The sequence below is a fragment of the Mercenaria mercenaria genome, chromosome 19 (assembly GCF_021730395.1).
Source record: "Mercenaria mercenaria strain notata chromosome 19, MADL_Memer_1, whole genome shotgun sequence".
NCBI lineage: Eukaryota > Metazoa > Mollusca > Bivalvia > Venerida > Veneridae > Mercenaria > Mercenaria mercenaria.
In genome coordinates, this window is record NC_069379.1 from 14,377,285 (window position 1) to 14,401,913 (window position 24,629).

A 24,629-nucleotide genomic window follows, 5' to 3' on the forward strand; every position below is an offset into this window, starting at 1 on the left:
CTTGAAAAGTTAAAACGCAAAAATTAAAAAGTATCCATGCGTCGGTCTTGTTTTATGTGCTATATATATATACAGTTACTCAAATTTACTATGGTATAGAACGGGCTGTAGCATCAATATATAACATTTAGCGAAATTCGTCGAGAGGACGTTTTATGTAAGTAAAAATTCTTAAATGGAATAAGTTCTTGCGAAATTTGTTAAATTTTATTATAATATATTTCTTCGTTGGAAATTTTTTTTCTGATGCATGTTCAAAACTTTAAATTTAAATTTCAAAAGAATATGATGTGTAAAGGGTTTCTTTGCGACATAAATCGATATATTCACTTAATGTTTAGTACTAAAAAAATACTATTCGTGTAATATATAGGAATAGCTGGTCTTAAAGTGGCACTAAATTCTTGGAATGTTTTTGAATGTTAACATGACAAACTTTATAAATGTGCATTAAACAAAGATATTTTATCTTATATTGATGGAAATGTCGGAATATCTTTATTATTCATTTCCGCTAGTAACCTGCTGTCACAAAATTGATCATAAGTAATCGGTCATTTTTATGTAGAATACTAACAAAATATTGTCACTGGGAAAAGAAAAGCTCTCAAAATTAATGTGAAATGTCAGTTTTATGGAAGATGTTAAAGCTATTGATGAAAAATTAATTACAAATGTACGGTATGGACCATTTTAGTATGATGTACCGCGAGTGATTAGTTACCGCGATTATAAATTATATGCAAATAGAGATGTGTCTATTTAAGAACTCTTTCTCAAAATATACTGTCACAAATGGTAATTTCAAAGATGCATTATATGTAAACGGAAATAAATACGACATTTAAATCCCTAAAATAACTTGCATAGATGATGGGCACACGTGCGCGTATGCACTGTAAATTAAAAACTGTACCGTGCAGGCCTTCTAAAATCAGTTTTGGTGTAGTATTTTAAGTCATTATATATAATGACACATTTATAGCTCGGTAACGGTAGAGTTACTTTTCAACATTTTATAGTCAGTATTGAAACCGTATCGTTGTTTAATGTTGATATACTTCAAAGTATGATATTTCGCTGACATCATGCCGAAAATTCATTCCTAATTTTGTTATAAAAGTCATATAAAATTTGAATACAAAGGCATTGGATAACTACACTGTGCGATGTTTTTGTGGCTTTAGTCTTAGTTTGACAATGATTTAAAAGTGTAAGTAGGCATTCGTATACTCAACAATACCCCTATTTTTATCTAAAAAAGTGGATATTATTTCTGACGATATGTAAGTACACTTTATGTATCCCCTTATAAGCATCCGTGTTAATATTATTTTATTAATTCATCTATTTAAACGGCTTATCGGCAATAGTCAAACCTATTTACCCTTACGTGACTCTTAAATTAACTGTCAATAGTTTTTGCTATATGACCAGTCTATATTCAACACATCTTTATTGGGCTAATAAGTCAAAAAATAATTTTAAAAAATGTGATTCAGAAATTAATTCCCAAATTCTTCTGATCTCGGACAATAGTTTTTACTATTAACCGTTAAACCATTCAATAAGGGTTTCATTATATGACATAGATCTGAAAGAAACCTTTAGACCTTTAGACCGGTCATATAGCAAAATTACTGACCGTCGATTTAAATCGGGAGATTTATCTAAGGAGTTATGTAATACTGTTTATTATTGAATCTGAATATTAAATTTTATTGCGGTGTCATAAATATACAAGTATTTATTATAATTATTTTGGCTATTAAGTCATTGATTTAAATATTTGTCTCTATTTAGCATTCAGAGTTGTAAAGTTTAAAATTGCAATGTTCTAAAATAACGCAATCACCCATACCCTGCTAAATTTCTATAATGAACTTGTCCATCTTTCAATTTGGACAGTACCATTAACTGTTAAAAGGGGTACATACCAAAAAGATACTGACTGAATGGCGAACAGTGCAGATCATGATCAGACTGCACGGATAACTGCTTTAAAAATTAGGCGCCTTTATCCTTATTTTCAAAGCCCTGAAGTAATAGAGTCCCGCGGTTCGAGCCCATCTTTCGGACTGAAAAGATATAAAAATGTAGAAAATGCGGATTAAATTTCCCGTAATTCAATATTTCGAAAAATAGTGTAGCCAAAGTCATAGAATCTCGTGGTTTGAGCCCATCTTTCGGGCCGAAATGGTATAAATATGTTGAAACTGCGGATTATCGTAATTTAATATTTTGAAAAATAGTGTAGCCATACCATTACAGTTCTTCAAAATTTGTTTTCAAAAGGGTTTCGAGGTAAAAAAAATATAGACGGAAAACTGAAAAAATAAAATCGGATGATAGATAACGTTTATATGGAGTGTTATTTCTATGTAAAAAAGTTCATTTTATAACATTTAATATAACATTAGAAACTAATATTTCTCTTTTTTTCCAGTTTTTTTCTTCTTCTGTATTATGCCTTGGCCTCGTAACATTTATCTAAGCAGTACTAGAATTACATGACTGTCTTGATATCTTTGAAATACTCGCAACTCTCGTACTTGAACTGTATTGATGTCTTTTTTCTGCGAAATAATCCAGTCTAAGTATTTAAAAGATAAAATTTGACCCGTTCATATTACTCAAAACGTAATATTTGCAAAATCGGTTTTCAAAGATTTTTTTTTTCAAAATCGAAAACTTCTTGTTTTTTTGTAGTTTTTAAAAGAGTTTGTAGTTTACAAAACGCTTTGAAATTAGTTATATGATGTAAGTACAAAACAATCGTATTGACTATTAAAACATCGATAACAGGAGAAATCTGGATTTTATTGTAAAAGCAATGAATATTTTGAAAATAAAAAAATATTATCACTTGTCAGTACAATTTAAGGACACAGTCTACGAATATGAGGCAATGTACAGAGATTTTTTTTATTTTTTGGGGGGGGGGGGGGGGGGGTTTAAAGTCGCACTGACACAAATATAGCTCATGTGGCGACTTTCCAGCTTTGGTGATGGAGGAAGAACCCAGGTGCCCCCTCCCCCCACCCCCACCCCTCCATGCATTATTTCGTCACCTGGGCAGGCACCTGGGTAGAACCACCGACCTTCCATAAACCAGCTGGATGGCTTCCTTGCATGAAGATTTCAACGACCCGAGCGAAGCCCGAACCGACATCGTTGAGTGTTTTATTTAAGTGATTCAACGTCAGCGGTCTTAACCACTAACCTGCAATGTATACTCAGTTCCAAAAGAAAGTGTGCACTTAGTTTTCTGTTGTTTCTTTTTTTCGGTTATTTTCATGAAAACTTATAATGTTTGGTACCAAAATTTAAATCAGTTCGTAAACAAATTGGTGTGCATTTTAGATTTTCAGTTATACCTGAGAGTGAAAAATGAAACAAAAACGTCGGGGAATTTTTTTAAATATTTAAACTTAAAAAGTGCACACTTTCTTTTGGAACTGAGTATATACAGTGAAAGGAGAATGGCATAAATGTAGAAGTATTTTATGGAAGAAAATAAATTTCCTTCTTAAGTTTCAAGATTTTTTTTTTTGTTTAATTGAACTGCATGTACTATTTTGCAATTTATTTATTATCAAAGAAAATATTTGACATAAATAAAGACAGTTAACATTACGGGTATAAAAATAAATTTCTTGTAAAATAGCCCATGTGTCTTAAATATGGCAAGAATGTTTATTTTCTTAAAAGTCTGTCAGCAATATTCAGTGACATGTAATGAATAAAATAACAATACTACCGGGTATTTGTTTTAATAATTCTGCATATGAAATAAATGTCGGTAGGAAACAACGTATATGTTTTTTAGCTCACCTGAGCACGAAGTGCTCAAAGGTGAGCTTTAGTGATCGCCCTGTGTCCGTCGTCGTCCGACGTCCGTCCGTCGTCAAAAATTTTACTGTTAACACTCTAGAGGTCACATTTTTGGCCCAGTCTTAATGAAACTTGGTCAGAATGTTACCCTCAATAAAATCTTGGACGAGTTTGATATTGGGTCATCTGGTATCAAAAACTAGGTCACCAGGTCAAATCAAAGGAAAAGCTTGTTAACACTCTAGAGGTCACAATTTTGGCCCAATCTTAATGAAACTTGGTCAGAATGTTACCCTCAAAAAATCTTGGATAAGTTTGATATTGGGTCATCTAGGGTCAAAAACAAGGTCACAAGGTCAAATCAAAGGAAAAGCTTGTTAACACTCTAGAGGTCACATTTTTGGCCCACTCTTAATGAAACTTGGTCAGAATGTTACCCTTAATAAAATCTTCAACGACTTCAATATTGGATTATCTGGGTTCAAAAACTAGGTCACCAAGTCAAATCAAAGGAAAATCTTATTAACACTCTGGAGGTCACAATTTTGGCCCAATCTAAATGAAACCTTATCAAAGTGTTATCCTCAATAAAGTCTTGAACGAATTCGATATTGGGTTATCTGGGGTCAAAAACTAGGTCGCCAGGTCAAATCAAAGGAAAAGCTTGTTAACACTGTAGAGGCCGCTTTTATGACTATATCTTCATGAAACTAAGACAGAATGTTAATATTGATGATCTTAAGGTGTAGTTTGAATCTGGGTCATGTAGAATCAAAAACTAGGTCACCCGGTCAAATCAAAGGAAAAGCTAGTTTACACTGTAGAGGCCACATTTAAGATCATATCTTAATGAAACTTGGTCAAAATGTTAATCTTGGTGATCTATAGCTCAAGTTCAAATCTGGGTTAGGTGGGTCATAAACTAGGTCACCTGGTCAAATCAAAGGAAAAGCTTGTTAACACTCTAGAGGCCATATTTATGACTGTATCTTCACGAAACTTAATCAGAATGTTACACTTGATGATCTTTAGGAAAAATTCGAATCTGGGCCATGTCGGATCAAAAACTAGGTCACCAGGTCAAATCAAAGGAAAAGCTAGTTAACACTTCAGAGGGCACATTTATGATCATATCTTAATGAATCTTGGTCAGAATGTTAATCTTGATGATTTTTAGGTAAAGTTTAAATCTGGGTTAGGTGGGGTCAAAAACTAGATCACTAGGTCATATCAAAGGAAACGCTTGTTAACACTCTAGAGGCCATACTTATGACTGTATCTTCATGAAACTTAGTCAGAATGTTAGACTTGATGATCTTTAGGTCAAGTTCGAATCTGGATCATATCGGGTCAAAAACTAGGTCACGGGGTCAAATCAAAGGAATAGCTAGTTTACACTTTAGAGGCCACATTTATGACCATATCTTAATGAAACTTGGTCAGAATGTTAATCTTGATGATCCATAGGTCAATAGGTCAGGTGAGCGATACAGGGCCTTCATGGCCCTCTTGTTTCTGTAATCATCAATTTGATATTTTTTTGCGAATTTTAAAATGTTAAAGTGGATCTTGCCCTTTCTCCTCTTTTGCAAATATTTATTGCTTGATCTACGCAGTATATATCATTTCTAGATATTCAAGAAAGTACTAGATTGTATTAGTTTACTTTTTTTATTTCGAGTTACGGGTATGTTCATATACGTTAAATTAGCGTATCATTTTTCGCGCTTTATCCAATGCAGTTTGTATTTTGAGGTTATGGACACGTAATGACAATCGGCTCTTTTCGTTTGTATCCGAATGCGACTTTCGGCATTCTCCATTTATGAAAACAATTTTCAGTTATGACCGAAGGATGCCGAAATCGCTCACAGAGGATACGTGAACGCACGGAAATTATCGACTGTCGGGTCTACTACCTTAAAATGTATATGAGCCACGCCATGAGAAAATTAACATGGTGCGTTTGCGACCAGCATGGATCCAGACCAGCGGGATGCGCAGGCTGGTCTGGATCCATGCTGTTCGCTAACTGTTTCTCTAATTGCAGTAGGGTTTGAATGCGAATAGCATGGATCCTGACCAGACTGCGCGGATCATCGCGCAGGCTGGTCTGGATCCATGCTGGTCGCAAATGCACTATGTTGGTTTTCTCATGGCGCGGCTCATATTATCTTTGTCTGTCATATACACTCTTATACTACTACTAATAATGATCATTTTTGTCGATCAGTTTTAGTTTTGACAGGAAATGAACTTTAATATAGATAGGTCGATGAATTGAATACTCGTCCACAATAGATTACATCCATTAATTGTTTGAAATAATTTATGTTCTATATAGAATCTATGATAATAATAAATACAGAAAAGAAACATTTGCTTTTAAAATGAAACGAAAATGTAATAGGGTTAAAAAGAATAAAAATGCAGTACATGTGTATTGAATTGTCAGAATTATATCTGGAAATACAATTATATCAATTATATCTAATAACAAAAAGCGATTTATCGCCCTTCTCGGGAAAATGGTTTTAGAAAGACTGAACCTAGCCTGCACTAAATTACGAACTATGACTTCATATGAAGACGTTAAAAATCTTGAAATAAAAATGTGTCGTGCAGGAGGAGGGGTAAATTATTCGAATTGAGCGATCTTAACAACTGGGTCACGGAGGCCTCTCTCTAGATATCTATAGCAAAGGTATGCATTAACAAAGAGAATATCGGAAAACATTCTATTCTTACATGGCTCGATTTGATTTCCAGTGAAACAAAGAAGGAAATCAAGCTCTGTATATTCTGGGATAAACAACGGTTGACGCGCGGACCGGTAAGAGAGCATTATGACGTCAAACTGCCGCATGACGTCCGATACATTACTCCTCGGGTAAATGAAGTCCAGCATATATGTATTAAAATATGTCAATGGGCATGTCAGAATGAAAACAATCAAGGCCTTCTTGTGATTTATCGTCTAATTTACCATGGTTCATCGTTCAGATGCTTCAGTATTTAACCACTCGGGCTAACGCCCTCGTGGTTCAATTCCTACGCATCTGAACGTTGAACCGTGGTAAATTAGACGATAAACCACTCGAAGGCCTTGATTATTTGTTAAATATATAATGCACTACTACAAAAATGTAATATGTGTACTGTATCTTACAAATAATACAATTAATCTAATACGACCGACATTTAGGCACGAATATTTTCTCAGTTGCGGAAATAGAATTAAAATAATGATAATAACTATAAATTATTTGTATCAAAGCGATCATGACTTTGCAAAAAAATGTTTCCGAAGTCGATAATTGGTTATATCAACATGTCAATATTTGAAGTTAAAGGCTGTAAAGTTAATAGACAATAAAAAATGTCATGGCCGCGTTTTTGTTTGATCGATAATAAATAACAATGACTGGCCGATAGTATGATGTTACACAGGTCGTTCTGGCCTGTTCTGACATAGTAACTTCACATTATTTCAGTCTATCAATTGTTTTACTGCCTAATAAAGACACTCTTTCGGCAATATCTGTGAAATGCATAAAAAATAAAAGACTTTTGCTTACCGAAAGGCTTTCCCAAAAAGATGAATATTTAAAAGTGGGCATAATTGGAATATTATTATTTAAACCAGTCGGTAATTCGAACTATTGCAACATTGCTTTTAGAGCCACGGAAGACGCCGTTGCACCCAGACCATGAAAATCCCAGGAGAGTGACGCATGTAAAATACCTACAGTGGAATCAAAATATACCTGTACCAATGTCTTTAAAGACATAAAACAGATGTCTTTAAGTGACCCTGTCACAAGGTCATATTGGCCACTTCCCACTTGTTATAACGGATATAAATAACGGGTAGCTAAATGGATTTCTCACATAAAACATTTGTGACGACACTGCATGACAATTTAAAAGTATTAGCCCATTATTGTTATGCCATTTTCTTTGTCCCGATTTGAATTCCATGTGTGTGCGTTTATAACTACCCATAACAAGGCGTACCCAAGTACTACATATTCTATATAAGGTTAACTATTCATTTTTGATGCGGTTATAGTGTAATGTCTTTTAAAGTTGAAAGAAGTGTATTAACCCTTAGCCTGCTGCAGGCGAATTTAACAGCCTTTGCAAACAGCTTGGAACTAGATCAGACGCCGATTAAATCGGCGTCTGATCAGGTTCCAAGCTGTTTGCTACTCTGACAATATTTCTTACAATTTTGGAGCAAATTGAATGAACTTTACAATTTTAGCAGACGACATTTCCAGCAGACGACAATTTATCTAGCATGCTAAGGGTTAAATACCCCTATTTATTTTATTCTGATATATAGAAATATATGAGGTATTGATATTCATTTGACAAATTTTGTAAAAATTTAACAAACAAAATCGAACCAGGATATTATATCCATTACCCTTATCTAAATATCTAAAGTTATTTCTTTGCCACCTTTTTTATTCTTGGAATTTAGTGTTAAGGTACACTGTGCAGAACTTTAAACAAGCTCTTTTTCGCAGTGCTACATTCTCTTAGTTTGCGCGTTAAATTGAACAGTCCTTTTAAGTTGACATGTATTCGTATATTATGATAACCTTGTAGAACGTTGGTTCATATATATATAATCCAACATAAATTAAAAGGGTTATATAATCCTAAATTTGAAAAATAAAACTGTTCAAATCTAGCCCAAAAACTCAATATAACCAAACTTCAATACATCGATTTTCAAAAACTATATCTCAAAATATCTATTTTTGGTATAACTCTAAGATTATATTTGTGCATTTCTTTTTGTGTGTGTATATAAAATGTACTTTGCAGAAATTCATTATATAAATTCTACAAAGTTAAAAAAGAAAATAAATAAAAAAGTTAGAAAAAATTTAACATGTCTTCACACAGATATACGTGCTATTTTGTTTTTCTTTTTCTTTTTCACGTGATAAAGTGCATTTATATATACACACTCCTGTTTGCTTACACTGGTCGATACGCGACTACTACTAGCCCATATCTATCAATAAACTGGTTTAGTTCACATTGAATAGTTGAATGTGCTATTTGGATAGAAGGAAGAGAATCAAAGGGACTTACATACACAAAAAGAACGCATTTTATAAAGTAAGTAATTTTTGAAAAGCATTTACAACTTTTTAGGGTGCTACACAAAAACTTTCTATACGATCGGAAATTTATTTTCTGTTTTGTGGTATAGGGTAAACATTGTCAATTTTGTTTTAAGAAATAAATGTCAACGTACAAACATAGTGATAGTTCATTGTGTCAGTTTTCAAGATTTTGCCACAAGATAAAATATACGTGCACATTGAGCGCCGAGTACCGCAAGGGTTCTCCGTAGCTGAGTGGTTATGGTTGGACTTTGAATGACTTTCCATCACAATGCTTTGGGTTCGAAACCTCACCAAGATGTTTTTGAGTTCTTTCTTTAGTTAGGAGCGGTGGTCTAATGGATAAGGTGTCGGCCGCACAATCCAGGGGCGTGGGTTCGAGCCCCACCGGGGTCACGACCATGACTTCTCATATGATACCAGTACTGTTTTTTCCAGGAAGCGAACTCGAAAGTGGTTACAATAAGCTTGAAGCTTTCATCACAATCGAGCTAAAACAAATTACTATAAATTCTGTCTCTGTTAAAACACCCTTACGCTAGAATGACGTCACGTTAACGTGCGGTGACGTGAAAGTTTTTGTTGCGACCAAGAAAGAGCGCTTCTATATTTTATCTACTGTTTTAGATTAACGGCATATTAGACTGTTAGAATCGAAATAATTTTTAGCAAAACCGTGTTTTAACAATATTTATACACTCGGGCGGTAATACGTCGTACAAATAATTTCATTCGGGCTGCGCCCTCGTGAAATTATTACGCCCGACCTATAACCGCCCATCGTGCAAAATTATTTCTTAACTAAACTAACCAGCTAACGGAAGGTCAGTGGTTCTATCCAGATTGCATAAATAAACACATAAATAAAATAAATATGAATAAATCAGTAAATGAATAAATATAAAGCGCTCAAACTATTATCTTTATTTTCATTCCAGCACTGGAACTTGAAATTCTATCAATAATTGAGCCAACACAGGTCTATGTTTTTTTTTAGCTCACCTGTCACAAAGTGACAAGGTGAGCTTTTGTGATCGCGCGGAGTCCGTCGTCCGTCGTCCGTCCGTGCGTCCGTAAACTTTTGCTTGTGACCACTCTAGAGGTCACATTTTTCATGGGATCTTTATGAAAATTGGTCAGAATGTTTATCTTGATGATATCTAGGTCAAGTTTGAAACTGGGTCACGTGCCGTCAAAAACTAGGTCAGTAGGTCTAAAAATAGAAAAACCTTGTGACCTCTCTAGAGGCCATATATTTCACAAGATCTTCATGAAAATTGGTCAGAATGTTCACCTTGATGATATCTAGGTCAAGTTTGAAACTGGGTCACGTGGGGTCAAAAACTAGGTCAGTAGGTCTAAAAATAGAAAAACCTTGTGACCTCTCTAAAGGCCATATTTTTCATGAGATCTTCATGAATATTGGTCAGAATGTTTATCTTGATGATATATAGGTCAAGTTCGAAACTGAGTCACGTAGGGTCAAAAACTAGGTCATTAGGTCTAAAAATAGAAAAACCTTGTGACCTCTCTAGAGGCCATATTTCTCAATGCATCTTCATGAAAATTGGTCAGAATGTTTATCTTGATGATATCTAGGTCAAGTTTGAAACTGGGTCACGGGGGGTTAAAAACTGGGTCAGTAGATCTAAAAATAGAAAAACCTTGTGACCTCTCTAGAGGCCATATTTTTTATGAGATCTTCATGAATATTGGTCAGAATGTTCACCTTGATGATATCTAGGTCAAATTTGAAACTGGGTTATGTGGGATCAAAAACTGGGTCAGTAGGTCTAAAAATAGAAAAACCTTGTGACCTCTCTAGTGGCCATATTTCTCAATGGATCTTCATGAAAATTGGTGAGAATGTTTACCTTGATGATATCTAGGTCGAGTTTGAAACTGGGTCATGTGCGGTCAAAAACTAGGTCAGTAGGTCTAAAAATAGGAAAACCTTGTGACCTCTCTAGAGGCGATATTTTTCAATGGATCTTCATGAAAATTGGTCAGAATGTTTACCTTGAAGATATCTAGGTCAAGTTCGAAACTGGATTACGTGGGGTCAAAAACTAGGTCAGTAGATCTAAAAATAGAAAAACCTTGTGACCTCTCTAGAGGCCATATTTTTCATAAGATCTTCATGAATATTGGTCAGAATGTTCATCTTGATGATATCTAAGTCAGATTCAAAACTGGGTCATGTGGGGTCAAAAACTAGGTCAGTAGGTCTAGAAATAGAAAAACCTTGTGACCTCTCTAGAGGCCATATTTCTCAATGGATCTTCATGAAAATTGGTGAGAATGTTCAGCTTGATGATATCTAGGTCAGGTTCGTAACTAGGTCATGTGCGGTCAAAAACTAGGTCAGTAGGTCGAAAAATAGAAAAACCTTGTGACCTCTCTAGAAGCCATATTTTTCACGAGATATTCATGAAAATTGGTGAGAATGTTCACCTTGATGATATCTAGGTCAAGTTTAAAAGTGGGTCACGTGCCTTCAAAAACTAGGTCATAAGGTCAAATAATAGAAAAACCTTGTGACCTCTCTAGAGGCCATGTTTTTCAATGGATCTTCATGAAAATTGGTCAGAATTTTTTATCTTGATGATATCTAGGTCACATGTGCTCAAAAACTAGGTCACTATGTCAAATAATAGAAATAACGATGTCATACTCAGTTGAACACTGGGTCATGTGGAGATAGGTGAGCGATTCAGGACCATCATGGTCCTCTTGTTTATATATATATAGAGAGAGGTCTTTTTTATATAGACTTGTGTTGGCTTGATTATTGATAGAATTTCACGTTCCCGTGATTCCAGTGATAGCTTCTTCACTTGCTCAACACAAAAAATATGATTATATTTGTTTTGAATTTTATCAGATAGTACTGACGTTCTTGTTCAGTGTAGGAATTGTATAGAGATCGAAGTTAATATCCTACCACAGGTGGGCTTGGAAACCCTTTATTGTTGCCAGTGCACCGCCGGTTTAAAGTATTAAGCCTACCTTAATGTAGTATTGAGCCTATCTATGTACATGTAAATATTAACTGAAAATCTTGTTAAGTCGAATAAATGTTCGACGTAAAACGAACAGAGGTTCGAGATATAGCTGACATTTAAGGTAGCAGATCGCCAATTTTCATGAAATTTCGCATTCTCGTACACTCTTTCGATTTTCTTTAAAAGAAAATATGGATAAATTGTTATCGATTTTTATTACGAGTTGAATACTAAGTGAGTAGATGTGCATACAACATGTTCTCCGGAACTTTAACATCCTGTGAGTTGATATAATGCAACCAAACGATTAACGATGACACACAATAATTTTCATTAATGGACTATGACACTCGATGATAGCAGTTTGAACATATTCTCTTAGACTACATGTGATATCGGCACCGAAAGCCGTGAGTTCGTGTAAGCTACAATAATGGCCGAAAAATGCCGAACACGTGACCTCACGAACATTATCGATAGTTATTATGGGTAATAGCAAACAGCTAAAAAATTTCATGTCATGTTCTATTTTTCATTTCAGATGCACGTAAGGTCACGTGGTATTAAAGACTCTTCACAAGCGTCTGGTGGCGATAGAGATTTCAATATGGCGGACACACCGACTTCACCGGATGGAAATAAAGTAGCGGATGTAAACATGAAAAACGGACTTCCATACGAAAAGGACAAAATAATAACGAATAAAATTGGTGATATAAGTAAATCGCCGTCTATTTCTTCACAAGACAGTTGCACAAAATTGACAATTGACAAAAAGGACATAGACGCCACGTGTTGCACACGCGATAGTTCCACGTGGTCTATGCTTAAACTTGCCATATGTTTTGTGTGTGGAATCGTCTTTGGACTGATGTTTGTATATAGTCGAGGTGAGTGAATACATAGCTACATTATAATTGATATAAAAGCCTATAGAATCGTGTGTCTTTTGTTCCGGCAGGCTGTTCAGTGTTGTACCTGCACAATACCAGGTCATTGTAATTTACCGTTTTTTCCGTGACGGGTCCCCTACCTTGATACTGTTAAAAATAATGAAGTGAATTAATCAAATGTAGGTTTTTCTGTTATTGAATAAGTTCAGCAACATTGCGACAACCTGGACATTATACGGAACATGCCTTTAGATGAATATCAAACATTTAAAAATGTTAAAATATAGATAGAAATCACGGATCGAAACTGACAAGCCAGTTAAACTATGGATTGTCGGTAAAACCATCAATTTTCTAGACTCTGTAATAATACGGAGTTCATATTGTTTGTTGCATATCTCATTTGTGCTGCTTATCAATACAATACGCGATGTGCCTTTAATGGTCGGTAAACTACGTATGCCAGTAGCAAGCATTTCTTCTGTGCGTAGACACGAACCTGACTGAAACAAATATAAAATAATGCGGCCTTGCGCATAAGCATTTGTTGCGGTCACCAAAAGAAACATTTCACTTATTAAAGATCCCATTCAATTAAGGATCTCCCGTTGCAAATTACCATTGTGGTTTGACACCTAACACTTTCATGTAAGGAAGCAATCAAGCCTTAAAGATTGAAGGTCAGTCAATGTTTAAGTATAATTACGGTTAAATGTTGAAGGTCAGTGCCAGCCTGTTCCTTAAATAATACCAGGGCGACACAGTTGGTCGTCCGCCACGATTAATAAGTTGGAAATAATTCACCGTTTGGTTTAGTAATGTCGGTCAGACATCGTCTCCACGGTTCATTAGTACACTGATTTATTCGGTGTAATATGTGTCACTTTAATGTCAAACAGTTCAGGCCAATATGACAGTGTTATTGTCAAATCTTAATCAGAAATGTACGCATATGTCATTTTGAATATTATATCTAATTTTCAAATTTTCTTCTGTCCGTTCATGCATGTGATGATTTGTGTATGCAGTCCTTCGTTCGATCGTCCGTCAGTCTCTCCTTGTTCGTTTTTTCGTCCGTCCCTTTTCTCATTTGTCACTCCTTAAGTTAGTCATTATTTAGTCCATCAATACATTTGGCTGTTCGTTGGGAACTTTTCGTTTATTTATCAGTCTATCCATTCATCTGCCTGTCATTTCGACCATGTAAGCTTTTTTTTTTCGTTTATTCGTTCGTTTTGTTTGTTCTTCTTTCTTTCATTATTCTTTCTTTATTTATTTACTGTTTCTAATTTTCATTTTGTTTAAAATTTTCTGTTTACATTCATATTTTCTCCCATTCGCTATATTTAGTATAAAAATGTTTGTGTTTGTTTCTTTCTTTCATTCTTTACTAATGTTTATATATTTCTTCTAGTAACTATTCGGGGGGGGAGAGAGAGAATATGACCTATATTACTATTTACTTTGGTTTTTAGATTGTTTTGGTGATTATCTGATACCATGCTTTAGCATTATTTAACTTTTCACCCTTTTTCTTTATCTTAAAGGTGAAAGAAATTATCTCATTTTTGCTCAATTTTAGATAAAGATCTGAAGGTGACTAGCCAAAAACAGATCCCCACCAAACACAAGTTCAGAAAGTTCAAATGAAATTTTGGCGTATCATTTTCACAAACAAAGCTTAACTTTATATTACAACGTATGCAAGAAATGTATTAGATCTTGTAAAATGCAAATATTGATATGATTTACAATGTATTCTTCCGATTCGTGAGATTTAATCATTCCAGCAATTAACAAATCGCATGTACTACACATTCTTTAAGTTTGTGAAAAGACGTACTCTTATGGTCCTAGATAATAACCCTAGATTATATCTGGAGAAATATTCTAAATTTCGCCTTACATTAAGGTAGTGGACGGATTACACCAAACCGGAAGTGACTACTCAGTGTTACATGTGAAGTAGTCCAAAATGTAGTTCCATGCTATGGATGAAATCTGGTATAATGAGTGACATGAAGAGGTGACAGTTAAATTTTTGGCTTATGTTTATTGCTTATAGTATTGAGAATAGATCTAGACCATTTTCATTGTAAATTTCTTGGAATAAGTTTTATTCTTTGCGAAAAATGTCTACCTACGCGTAATTGCTAAACGGCTGTTTTCATGGGGGCATTTTTAGAGGGTGATGTTTCTCAGAACAGATTATTTTTCTTATATACAACATAACGTGTCAATATTTTTCTATTTTTGATAAGAAGACATGTTATACTAAATGACCATATATGGTTTTCATATCATTAAAATGCTCTAAAGTGCTGAAAATGAGGTCTGAATGTTTTGTTATTAATATGAAATAAATAAGGAAATGAAGTTACTGGTAGAATGTAACCTAGTGGACCCGTAATGACACTCGGCAATTTCCTAGTGATTACGTATCCTCCGTAAACGATTCGGAAACCTTCGGCTAAAACATACAACCAGAGAATTCCGATATCGCATAATTATGGAGAATACGTAAATGAACGGAAATTGCCGATTGTCATTATGGACGGACATTTTCATTCCGATATCGCTCAGAATATAGTAAGCTTTTATCACAACCTTGACATTTTAGCTGCCGCCTTTCTCATTTTGGCCGCTGCCTTCAAATCACTTGCCCCTCATTGGTGTGGATTCGAGCCTCACTCGTGGCGTTTAATTCTTCATGTGAGGAAGCCATCCAGCTGGCTTATGGAAGGTCGGTGGTTCTACCCAGGTGCCCGCTCGTGATGAAATAATGCACGGAGGGGCACCTGGGGTCTTCCTCCACCATCAAAGCTGGAAAGTCGCCATATGACCTATAATTGCGTCGGTGCGACGTTAAACCAAACAAAATAAAAAAAAATTAATCCTCCTCTACGACGAAAACGGTAACTTTAACCAGATGATGATATAGATAATGTCATCGTAACAGAATGGGTAACTCGTTTCTGGGCTGACAAACGTCTGTCGATACATACTATCGATGATATTGGTCAGAGTGTATTTGATATAATTAACTAGATCAATATCTCAAGGGAGATAAAAACCTCCCAGGTTGATTGTTTTGCCTTGTGGTGTACCAAACGTTTCACAAATAGGATTATTCACAGCACTGTGAAGAACATGATTCTATTCTTCATGTTTTGGACTTGTGAGGAATTTGATTGGCAAAATAGTAGCTTACAAAAAATAGTTTTACATGAATTTATACGAGTCTTGTAAAATGTTAAAGATATGTTCGGTTCGTATGAAAATATAAGACACTATTCTTGACATGTATGAAGAATTGAATCATATTCTTCATTCTTCACTGATTTGAAGAATGTGATTTGTGAAGAAGAATGGTCCAACAAGGACTACAAAGAGCGTAGATTTCAAACGTTGTACTTGCGGATAATTAAAACAACTCAGCCGAAATTATGTGGGATACTGGTTTATTTGTTGAAAGGATGAAACATTTTAACCGAAACTGCTCCTGATTTTGAAAAAGTTAACGCCGTATTCGGAATTCTCGGGCGTTTGGTCAGCAATTTTTACTAATTGCCACCATTATACAGGGGAAAAAATCCTAGCCAATGGATAAAAAAAAATCGTTGCATCATGATTTTTAAAATACATAAAAGCATATTCATTTAGTTACGGTAAACGTATCATTTTAAAATTAAAGTCTGGCATCAAAATGCCACACGCCAACCTAAAATTAACAAAAAGACTAAGTTGGAATTAAAGTTATCAAATCACTATAAATTAAATTGTAAAATGAAACACTGCCCTGGATGTTTTCCATGAGTCAACGGGTTCTCGTGCGTATTAATTTCCTCCATCATTTTTAATTCGATTTAGAACTTCTTTTGTCTATCACATTAAACTGTGTATAAAAGGAATATTTATGATGAAAAATAATACCATTTTATTTCATAACAAGTCATTTCAGCAGCTCGAATTTCTGATATTTGACATCAAAAGAAGTTTATTATTCCTACTCAGCCACACTGAAGCTGGACGAGATGTAAACATACCCGCGTAGTTCCGAAATAAAGCTTATCAGAATGACTTGACATTTTTGAAAGGACTGGTTCAATTTTGTTTATCCTGTCTGTATCCGGACAGGAATTCAAAACACATCCGCAACTCAGTTGTTCTAGTTTTTTTTTTCAATTTGTCATTCTGATGCCGGATCTTTGTGTTACCTTGGAAACCAAGGTCGGGTTAACTTTTGAATGGCGGCTGTGTTTTATTTAATGATTGCAGCAATTCCTTATGGTTCATTGGCAGTATAATTAAAAATCTAGTCATGCGGTCATTATGCATTTTCAAAGTAAGCTTTACAGCTTGGTCGTCTACGACTTTGGTCAGTTTATTGTCTGTAATTTTCAGAAAGAGGCGTCCGATGAATTGCATAATTTTATTAAAAAATGTGATTACTGTACAGGTATCTTCCATAATTGTGCTAGATGTGTGACTGCGCATGCGCATTAAAATTGTGCTATCCCAATTTCCGTCAGCATGTCTCTTTACGCATGCGCAGGCATGAGTTTGCGCTTATTTCAATCTGGTCACCTTACTGTATGTTTTGCGATACTTGCAGTTAATTTATGTATCTCACTGTGCAAGGGGCGGAATAAATTATACATAAATAGAAAAAGTGGCTATTTGAACGTCGCTTGACGGCGGAACCACCACAGTACGTGTCAAAATCGTTCCTATTCTCACACGACGTGAAGATAACTTTGCAACCTGTTGTATTCATTGAAATACTATACAGTTGTTATTTATCTATAAATGTCGCTTTATGGCCACAATATCATTGTTTATATACTCTTTAATGAAAACAAATACGACTGGCTTAGATATGAATCAGCAAGTTTTCGCAGGCTATAAAATTCTTTCGGTATAATATATATATTTAGTAGCAAATTATATTCGAATTTACAATAATTTTGAGGTCGCAAAATAGCTGTTTTGACTTAATTCTGCATTGTGCATTATTTTTTTAGATAATAAATGTATTAAATAGATAAGCTTCACACAGATTCTGCAACATTTAAAAACGTGAGAAAATCGGATTATCGGAAAAGGCAGTTTTAAAAGTTGCCCTTCCTTATGTTGAGATTAACGTCACATTGGCTCCATTATAGCTCATATGGCGGCTTTCCAACATTAATTCTAATGGTAAAGAAAAATCCCAAGTCCCTCTCTAGGCATCATTTTAGGAATTTGCGGACACTTTGATGGACAGACTGAACTCCCGTATTGCACATGAAGAGTTCTGCACCCTAAGATAGGTTTCAAACCCCCAGTGGTGAGTGGCAAGTGATTCGAAGTCAGCGGCCACGGAAGCTCTCTAAAGTATCACTTTCTCCTATCGTCCTTCACATCTGATATTGAGAATTGAGATTAGGGGATAGTATTATAACTGGTTCCTCGACCAGAGAAGTTGAGGGTGGAGTGCGTTATAACTGGTTCCTCAGACCGTTAAGGTCACAGATGTGCTATTATAGTATCGTTTTACCCGAAGAAACGACCTCTTATTATGCATGTGTTAACGATAGTTTTCAAAGAGAGACTCCCCAGCTCTGAAGACCAAGTTAGTTTCATTTTCGATTCAAACATTTGCAGTCGATTTCAGCCTTTTGGTTAAGGCTGCATCAAAAGAAGACCACGGCGGCTTTTCATAACATGGTTTATATAGAGGATAATTGTTGGTTTCGGTGTAATATCACGTTATAATTTCACCGAGTGGGCACCAGAAGTGATATTTTCACGAGTGGCGCAGCCACGAGTGAAAATAACAACTTTTGGTGTTCACGAGTGAAATTACCGTGATATTACATCGATACCAACAATTTTTCTGTTTATTTTATGTCTAAAACTCTACTTTTGTTGTGTTTATTTCAATAAAATGTCGAAATTTGCGGGAAATTTTACCAGGAAGCTTCGCAAAGATGACATCATTTTAACAACGTCATCGTCATATTGTTTCCGGCTTTCAGCACGCTCAGTAAACTTTTTGACATTAATCCGGGTATCAGATTTGATAATTTTTACTGAGTGGCCAGTGAGTTTATCAGGATATAATTCACCGTTATATTCCGATAAACCACCGAAAAACATAAAATAAAGTTGTATATTTATACAGGCCTGACTTTATAATTAAAAAAAAAAAAACGTTTGTTATCTTGAATTTTAAAATTTTAAAAATACTACAGTAATCGAACGATAATTTGATATTTGTAAACAAACGCGATCGACCGTATTATTTACCAGTTCAGGTAAATCACTCATAGACGATATAGATTAGTATCTCAAACTGACACTACTTGAACGAAGTATTGTACTAGCGCGATGCGTTAGGCCGCTAGGTATTACACCCGAGGTCCGGAGTTCGACACTGGGTTGAAATAATTTTTTTTTTTTTTTTACTTTTTTTCAGCATAGATACAATACCGTTTTTTCCATTGGCTTTAATATAATACAGTAATTCAGCATACACTGTAGTTTTCGTGAACATCCATTTATACCGATGGAATGTAAGTACAGTACCACCGCATTATACACTAACATACTATTCTATAGCTCGAAATGGCGAACATTGAAAAAGCTTCTGATGAGCGATTTCATTATTCGAGGATTCTAGGAAGATCATTCGACAAGTTCTAAAGGTTTAAACGGACACAGCTGACGATTTTGCAACAAATACAGCGGACGAGCCGGAAACAAAATGAATTGTAACTTGTATTGATTAAAATTTCATTGATATAAAAAAAAGAAAATAGAAAAAAGTAATACACATAATTAGATAAAATAAAAAAAAAGAAAAGACAAACTGAGAATCAAACTGAAAAAACAAACAAACAAAAAAGCGGGGCTACTTAAAACATTTCCTTAGAAAATAAATCTCTTGCGAGTTTCGAACACCTGCTATTTTTCGTATTGCATTTGAAAGCCGACAGCTTAAACAAAACAAACAAAAAAGTACAGACGGATAGTAACGCTTTCTAACGATATTATATAAATTCTGCTGCATAATATGTTTTATACATTCCAAAAAATGTTGAAAAAAAAAATATATATATATACAGATTAGGTCTACAAAATTGATTAAAAGAAGGCATAAACCTTTGCCCACAGGTATTTATATAAATGTAAATGCTGCCTTTAGTTTTCGCCTCAGCGGCTTTGATCCGTATCTGATATTGTTTGACATTAATTAATAATTATCGGTATCCTTTGATCGGTAACCTTTGTTGTAGTTCTGTAATAAGTGGGATAAATTATTTAGGTCGTTTTAATGGAACCCTTGAAATGGAACAAAAATATTGACTGTGTATATTATATTATACAGTTTTATGCGAAGTACATTGAGCGTATATATATTCGTTGACGCTACCTCTCTCTGCAATAAATTACAAAATATAGTTGCAGTGAGTGGATCTTTAATTTATGGATGTAAAATGCTTTAAATTTGTGTTTGTTTGCGTTTTTGATTTTACGTGCGTATGAAATTGACGTTGGGAAGGAAAACTTGAATCTGGATTTTATGAAAGCATTACAGAGTGTTCTGCAGAACATTAAGTATTAAGTGTGTTCATTTCCTCAGGTGTGGAATCATATATTCAAAAATTTGTAAAAGAACCACAGGAGACAGGCTTCCAGATGCACTTAAAAATTTAATCAGTATTTTTCAAAAGAGATGGTTAAGTTAATTCAACAATCGTGAATCAAAAATGTTTAAGTTAACGATTTGTTAATACATTGGATATAATATAATGTCTAGCTAAATTCAATATGATTAAAATTAACATAACGTATCCACATTGTCCTGCAGTTAAAGCCATTGCTGCATAAAAACAATTCGAAATGACGAAATTCTATGATGTTGAATGGTCAAAACGAAATACTAATTAAACAACTTCCTGAAAGACTAATAAAACAACCTTCCGAAATAGTAATAAAAACTGCCGTCTTATACATAGTATTCTATTATTAATTATGGTTAACAATGCTTTAATCATCACAACGATGTTATGTTGACGTCACGTCAACGTGATATTTAGCGCCATGTACGCATCAAGAAATAACCCTTTCAAATTTCATGAAATATTTTACTTAAAAACATGTTTTAAACGAAATGTCACATTGCCGAAATGTTTTGATTAATTTATACATATACTGAATTAGTTATTCGCATTTATAAATAATTCGCAATAATTTTCGTTCTAACTGAATTCTGCCGCAAGACGTATTACCGTTTCCGGTCCTGGCGTGTTTTAACAAATACCTACTATTGGCGCCATACTTGAGCAAAGAAACAGTTCCATCATATTTGATATAATTTTTACAATAAAGAACATATTAGAATCGAAATAAATTATAGCAAAACAGTGCTTTATCACTATTTATACACTCGGGCGGTTAAACGTCGTCCGAAATAATTTCACGAGGGCTGCGCCCTCGTGAAATTATTACGTCCGATGTATAACCGCCCATCGTGTATATATAGTGATAAAGCACTGTTTTGCTATAATTTATTTCTTAAATAAAACAACCTTCCAAATAATCATTAAACAACTTTGTGAAATAGTAATAAAACAACTTTGTGAAATAGTAATAAAACAACATTCTTAGATTGTAATACAAAACAACCGTCTGAATAGTCATAAAAAAACAAACTTTCTTTCTGAAATAGTAATAAAATCAACCTTATGAAATAGTAATATGACAACCTTATGAAATAGTAATAAAACAACCTTCTTAAATAGTAATGAAACAACCCTTTGAAATATTAATAAAACAATTACCTTCTGAAATGGAAATAAAAACAACCTTCTGAATAGTCATAAAACAACTTTGTGAAATAGTTATAAAACAACCTTCTGAAATAGTAATAAAACAACCTTCTTAGATTGCAGTAAGACAGCTTTCTTAAAAAGTAATGAAACAACCCTTTGAAATAGTAATAAAACAATTACCATCTGAAATCGTTATAAAATCTGTCTTCTTAAATACTAATTGAAACAAACTTTTGAAAAACTAAAATAAAAAATCTACCGTCTGAAAGAGGAATAAAACAGCTTTCCGAAATAGTAATGAAAACAACAACCTTCCTAAATAGTATTCGAAATAGTAATAAAAACAAGCGTTTCAAATAGTAATAAAAACAACCTTCCTAAATAGTAATAAAACGACCTTGTGAAGTAGTAATAAAACAACCTTCCGAAAGAGTAATAAAACAACCTTCCGAAATAGTAATTAAAAATGGTAATTAAACAACCGTCTGAAATAGTAATTGTAACAAGCTTCTGAAATAGTATTTGAAAACCTTATACAAAAAAACAACTACCGTCTGAAAGAGTAATAAAACAACCGTCCAAAATAGTGATCAAACGACATCCTAAGATAGTAATATAAAACTACCTCCTGCATTAATTAAAAAAATCAACTTCCTGAAAGAGTAATGAAACAATGCTAATAAACCAAACTTAGACATTCTTAAAACTTTTCTTTGCAAAATATTGTATGCTACATTGCCTTTTTTACTCGTTTTGTTGAAATTTGCTCAATAAATTATTGACGAAAGGTTACAATAGCTGGTGTACGAGCCATAAATCTGATAAAAGGGTGCAGATTTTTCTGTAGTCATCTAGTAAATATAGGAATGTGATCGGAAAGATAAACACTGCGGGTTAAACCGTGTGATGTTATATATTATATAATATCATATATATATTTTTTTTTCGGGATTTATCTAAAGACTGTTTTATCTTAAAGCAGATTTCTTAAATGAATATGTGCATATTAAAGTCAGAAGTGTTTCTGTATGATATTTTATAAATATAAAAAAATATGTGGTGAGACTAGAATGTGTTTTAGAGATTTTTAAGTAAAAGTGTTTTTTTTTTTTTTTTTTTTTTTTCATTTTACAGACTGAAATGATATTTCTTTAAAGTTTGAATATGTGCAAATCTAAGCTGAGAGGATGTTACAGACAATTTTGTGGTCATCTAAAAAATGTATGGATGTAATCGAATGAATGAACCCAATGTAACTTGTTAGAGTGCGTGGCTGATATGTACATGATGTGCCTTCAGGATATTATATAAAAACTAAACCAAACTAAACTAAGAAAGAATATAGGGCGTTACCATTTTTTTTAAAAAAACAAATACTAGAGTTTGAAATGACTTGCAAATATTTCAGTTTTCATCTTAAACAGAAAGCTAATGTAAAAACTGTTTGATTGTTATCTAAAATCTACTACATGTATATAAGGAAGTTGGAGAATATACATAATATTTCTTAAATATGTAAGGAATATTTGCAAAGAAAGATTTTTTAGGACTCTTTTAATATTAGGAAGCATCCCTGCTGGCTGGCGGAAGGTCTGTGGTTCTACCAAGGTACCATCCCGTGCCAGAATAAAATGTTCGAAAGGGCACCTGCGAATTTTTCCTGTCATTTAAGTTTGTAAGTTACCTTCTGACCTAAAAGAATATCGTGTATGGTTTTTGACTTAAAATCCAACGAAAACACGATACTTAGAGAATTTTTATGTAAGATTTGAAATGTTCTGTAGATATATTTTCAAGATAAGAGATGATTTAAAAAAAAACATAGTGAAACATGAGCAGGGTTTATTTTTATATAGACATGTGTATTTCACGGATACTTTAACCTGCGGAAACATTTCAGAGAAGTTCTTAATTTTCTAGTTTTTAAGGAACATTTCATTCAACCTATAACATCATTTAATCTAAAATTGCCTTGCATGAAAATGCGATAAAATGTTTGATATTTAGTTAAAAGCTTAAAACTGTTGAGCGTACGTACATTAAACCTCCGGGATATTATGCTATATTTACCGGTTAAGATAAATACTATAACAAATTACATAGAAATATTATAAATATATTATTGTATCTTTACAGGAATTATATTTCCAAATTTTGAAGGATAATACGGATTTACTTTGGTTTTTTTTTTATCGCATTAACACCGGAATAATTATAATAGAAAGATATTATCAAAATTATGTGACGTACATTTGCATGTCTTTACTTTAAACATCCTGATAACGTGTAAAACTTCGATGGACTTATATTAAATGAAATATAAAAAAAAAATCAGTGGTTCATATAAATGCTATAAAAAATACTCGTACACGTACCTATAAGTAATAAGAGCGATTTTTAGTATTGCGTGGATACGTGTACGTGTAGTTGTTAGTTTTTATGGATAATAACAAGCGATTGCTAAAATATGTCTGAAAAAAATAATCGAGTTGATCGCTGCAAGTAAACCTTAAGACTGGTTTTACAAGTAAGTTTCAGAACATGTTCGAGTAAATTATGTGAATATTATAATGTTCTGATTTTTGAAATCACAGACTCTTATTGAAACAAAGCATGGAATCTGTCACGCGCACGCGCAGGTATTGGAATCGGAACCTCTCCGACGTTAAATGTTACCGAGTACCTGTTGCTTTACTCGTTCGAGAGTTATTCTGTTTTCCGGATATTTGCAAAAAAAAAAAAAAATCAGAACATCATGATAAAAGATACCTTGTGGCATGTTTCCGAGGTTAACTGCTTTATTTATGATTTTGAGGAAACGTTTGTTAATGCTTTAGATCATACAAATAAAATAGTTGATCAAACATTACAGGATCGGACATTACAGTCAGCTGGGAATTAAAAGTGATATTTGTGAGGAATGTTGTGCCT

The 24,629-nt window shown here is 33.8% G+C and overlaps 1 protein-coding gene across 4 annotated transcripts in view; it reads left to right on the forward strand.

Moving 5' to 3' along the window:
- Window positions 1–24,629, forward strand: part of LOC123543154 (UPF0394 inner membrane protein YeeE-like) — a 38,075-nt gene continuing 13,446 nt past the window's right edge. Inside the window, exons 1-2 of one of the 4 annotated variants that reach the window (XM_053531490.1) lie at window positions 1–157; window positions 12,528–12,876. In XM_053531490.1, coding sequence (XP_053387465.1) covers window positions 12,528–12,876 — 349 coding nt within the window. In that variant the 5' untranslated portion in view covers window positions 1–157. Of the gene's footprint in view, window positions 158–1,094; window positions 1,287–8,841; window positions 8,974–12,527; window positions 12,877–24,629 lie in introns of those variants that run through there. The other 3 variants (XM_053531492.1, XM_053531491.1, XM_053531489.1) reach the window with 3 other exon arrangements.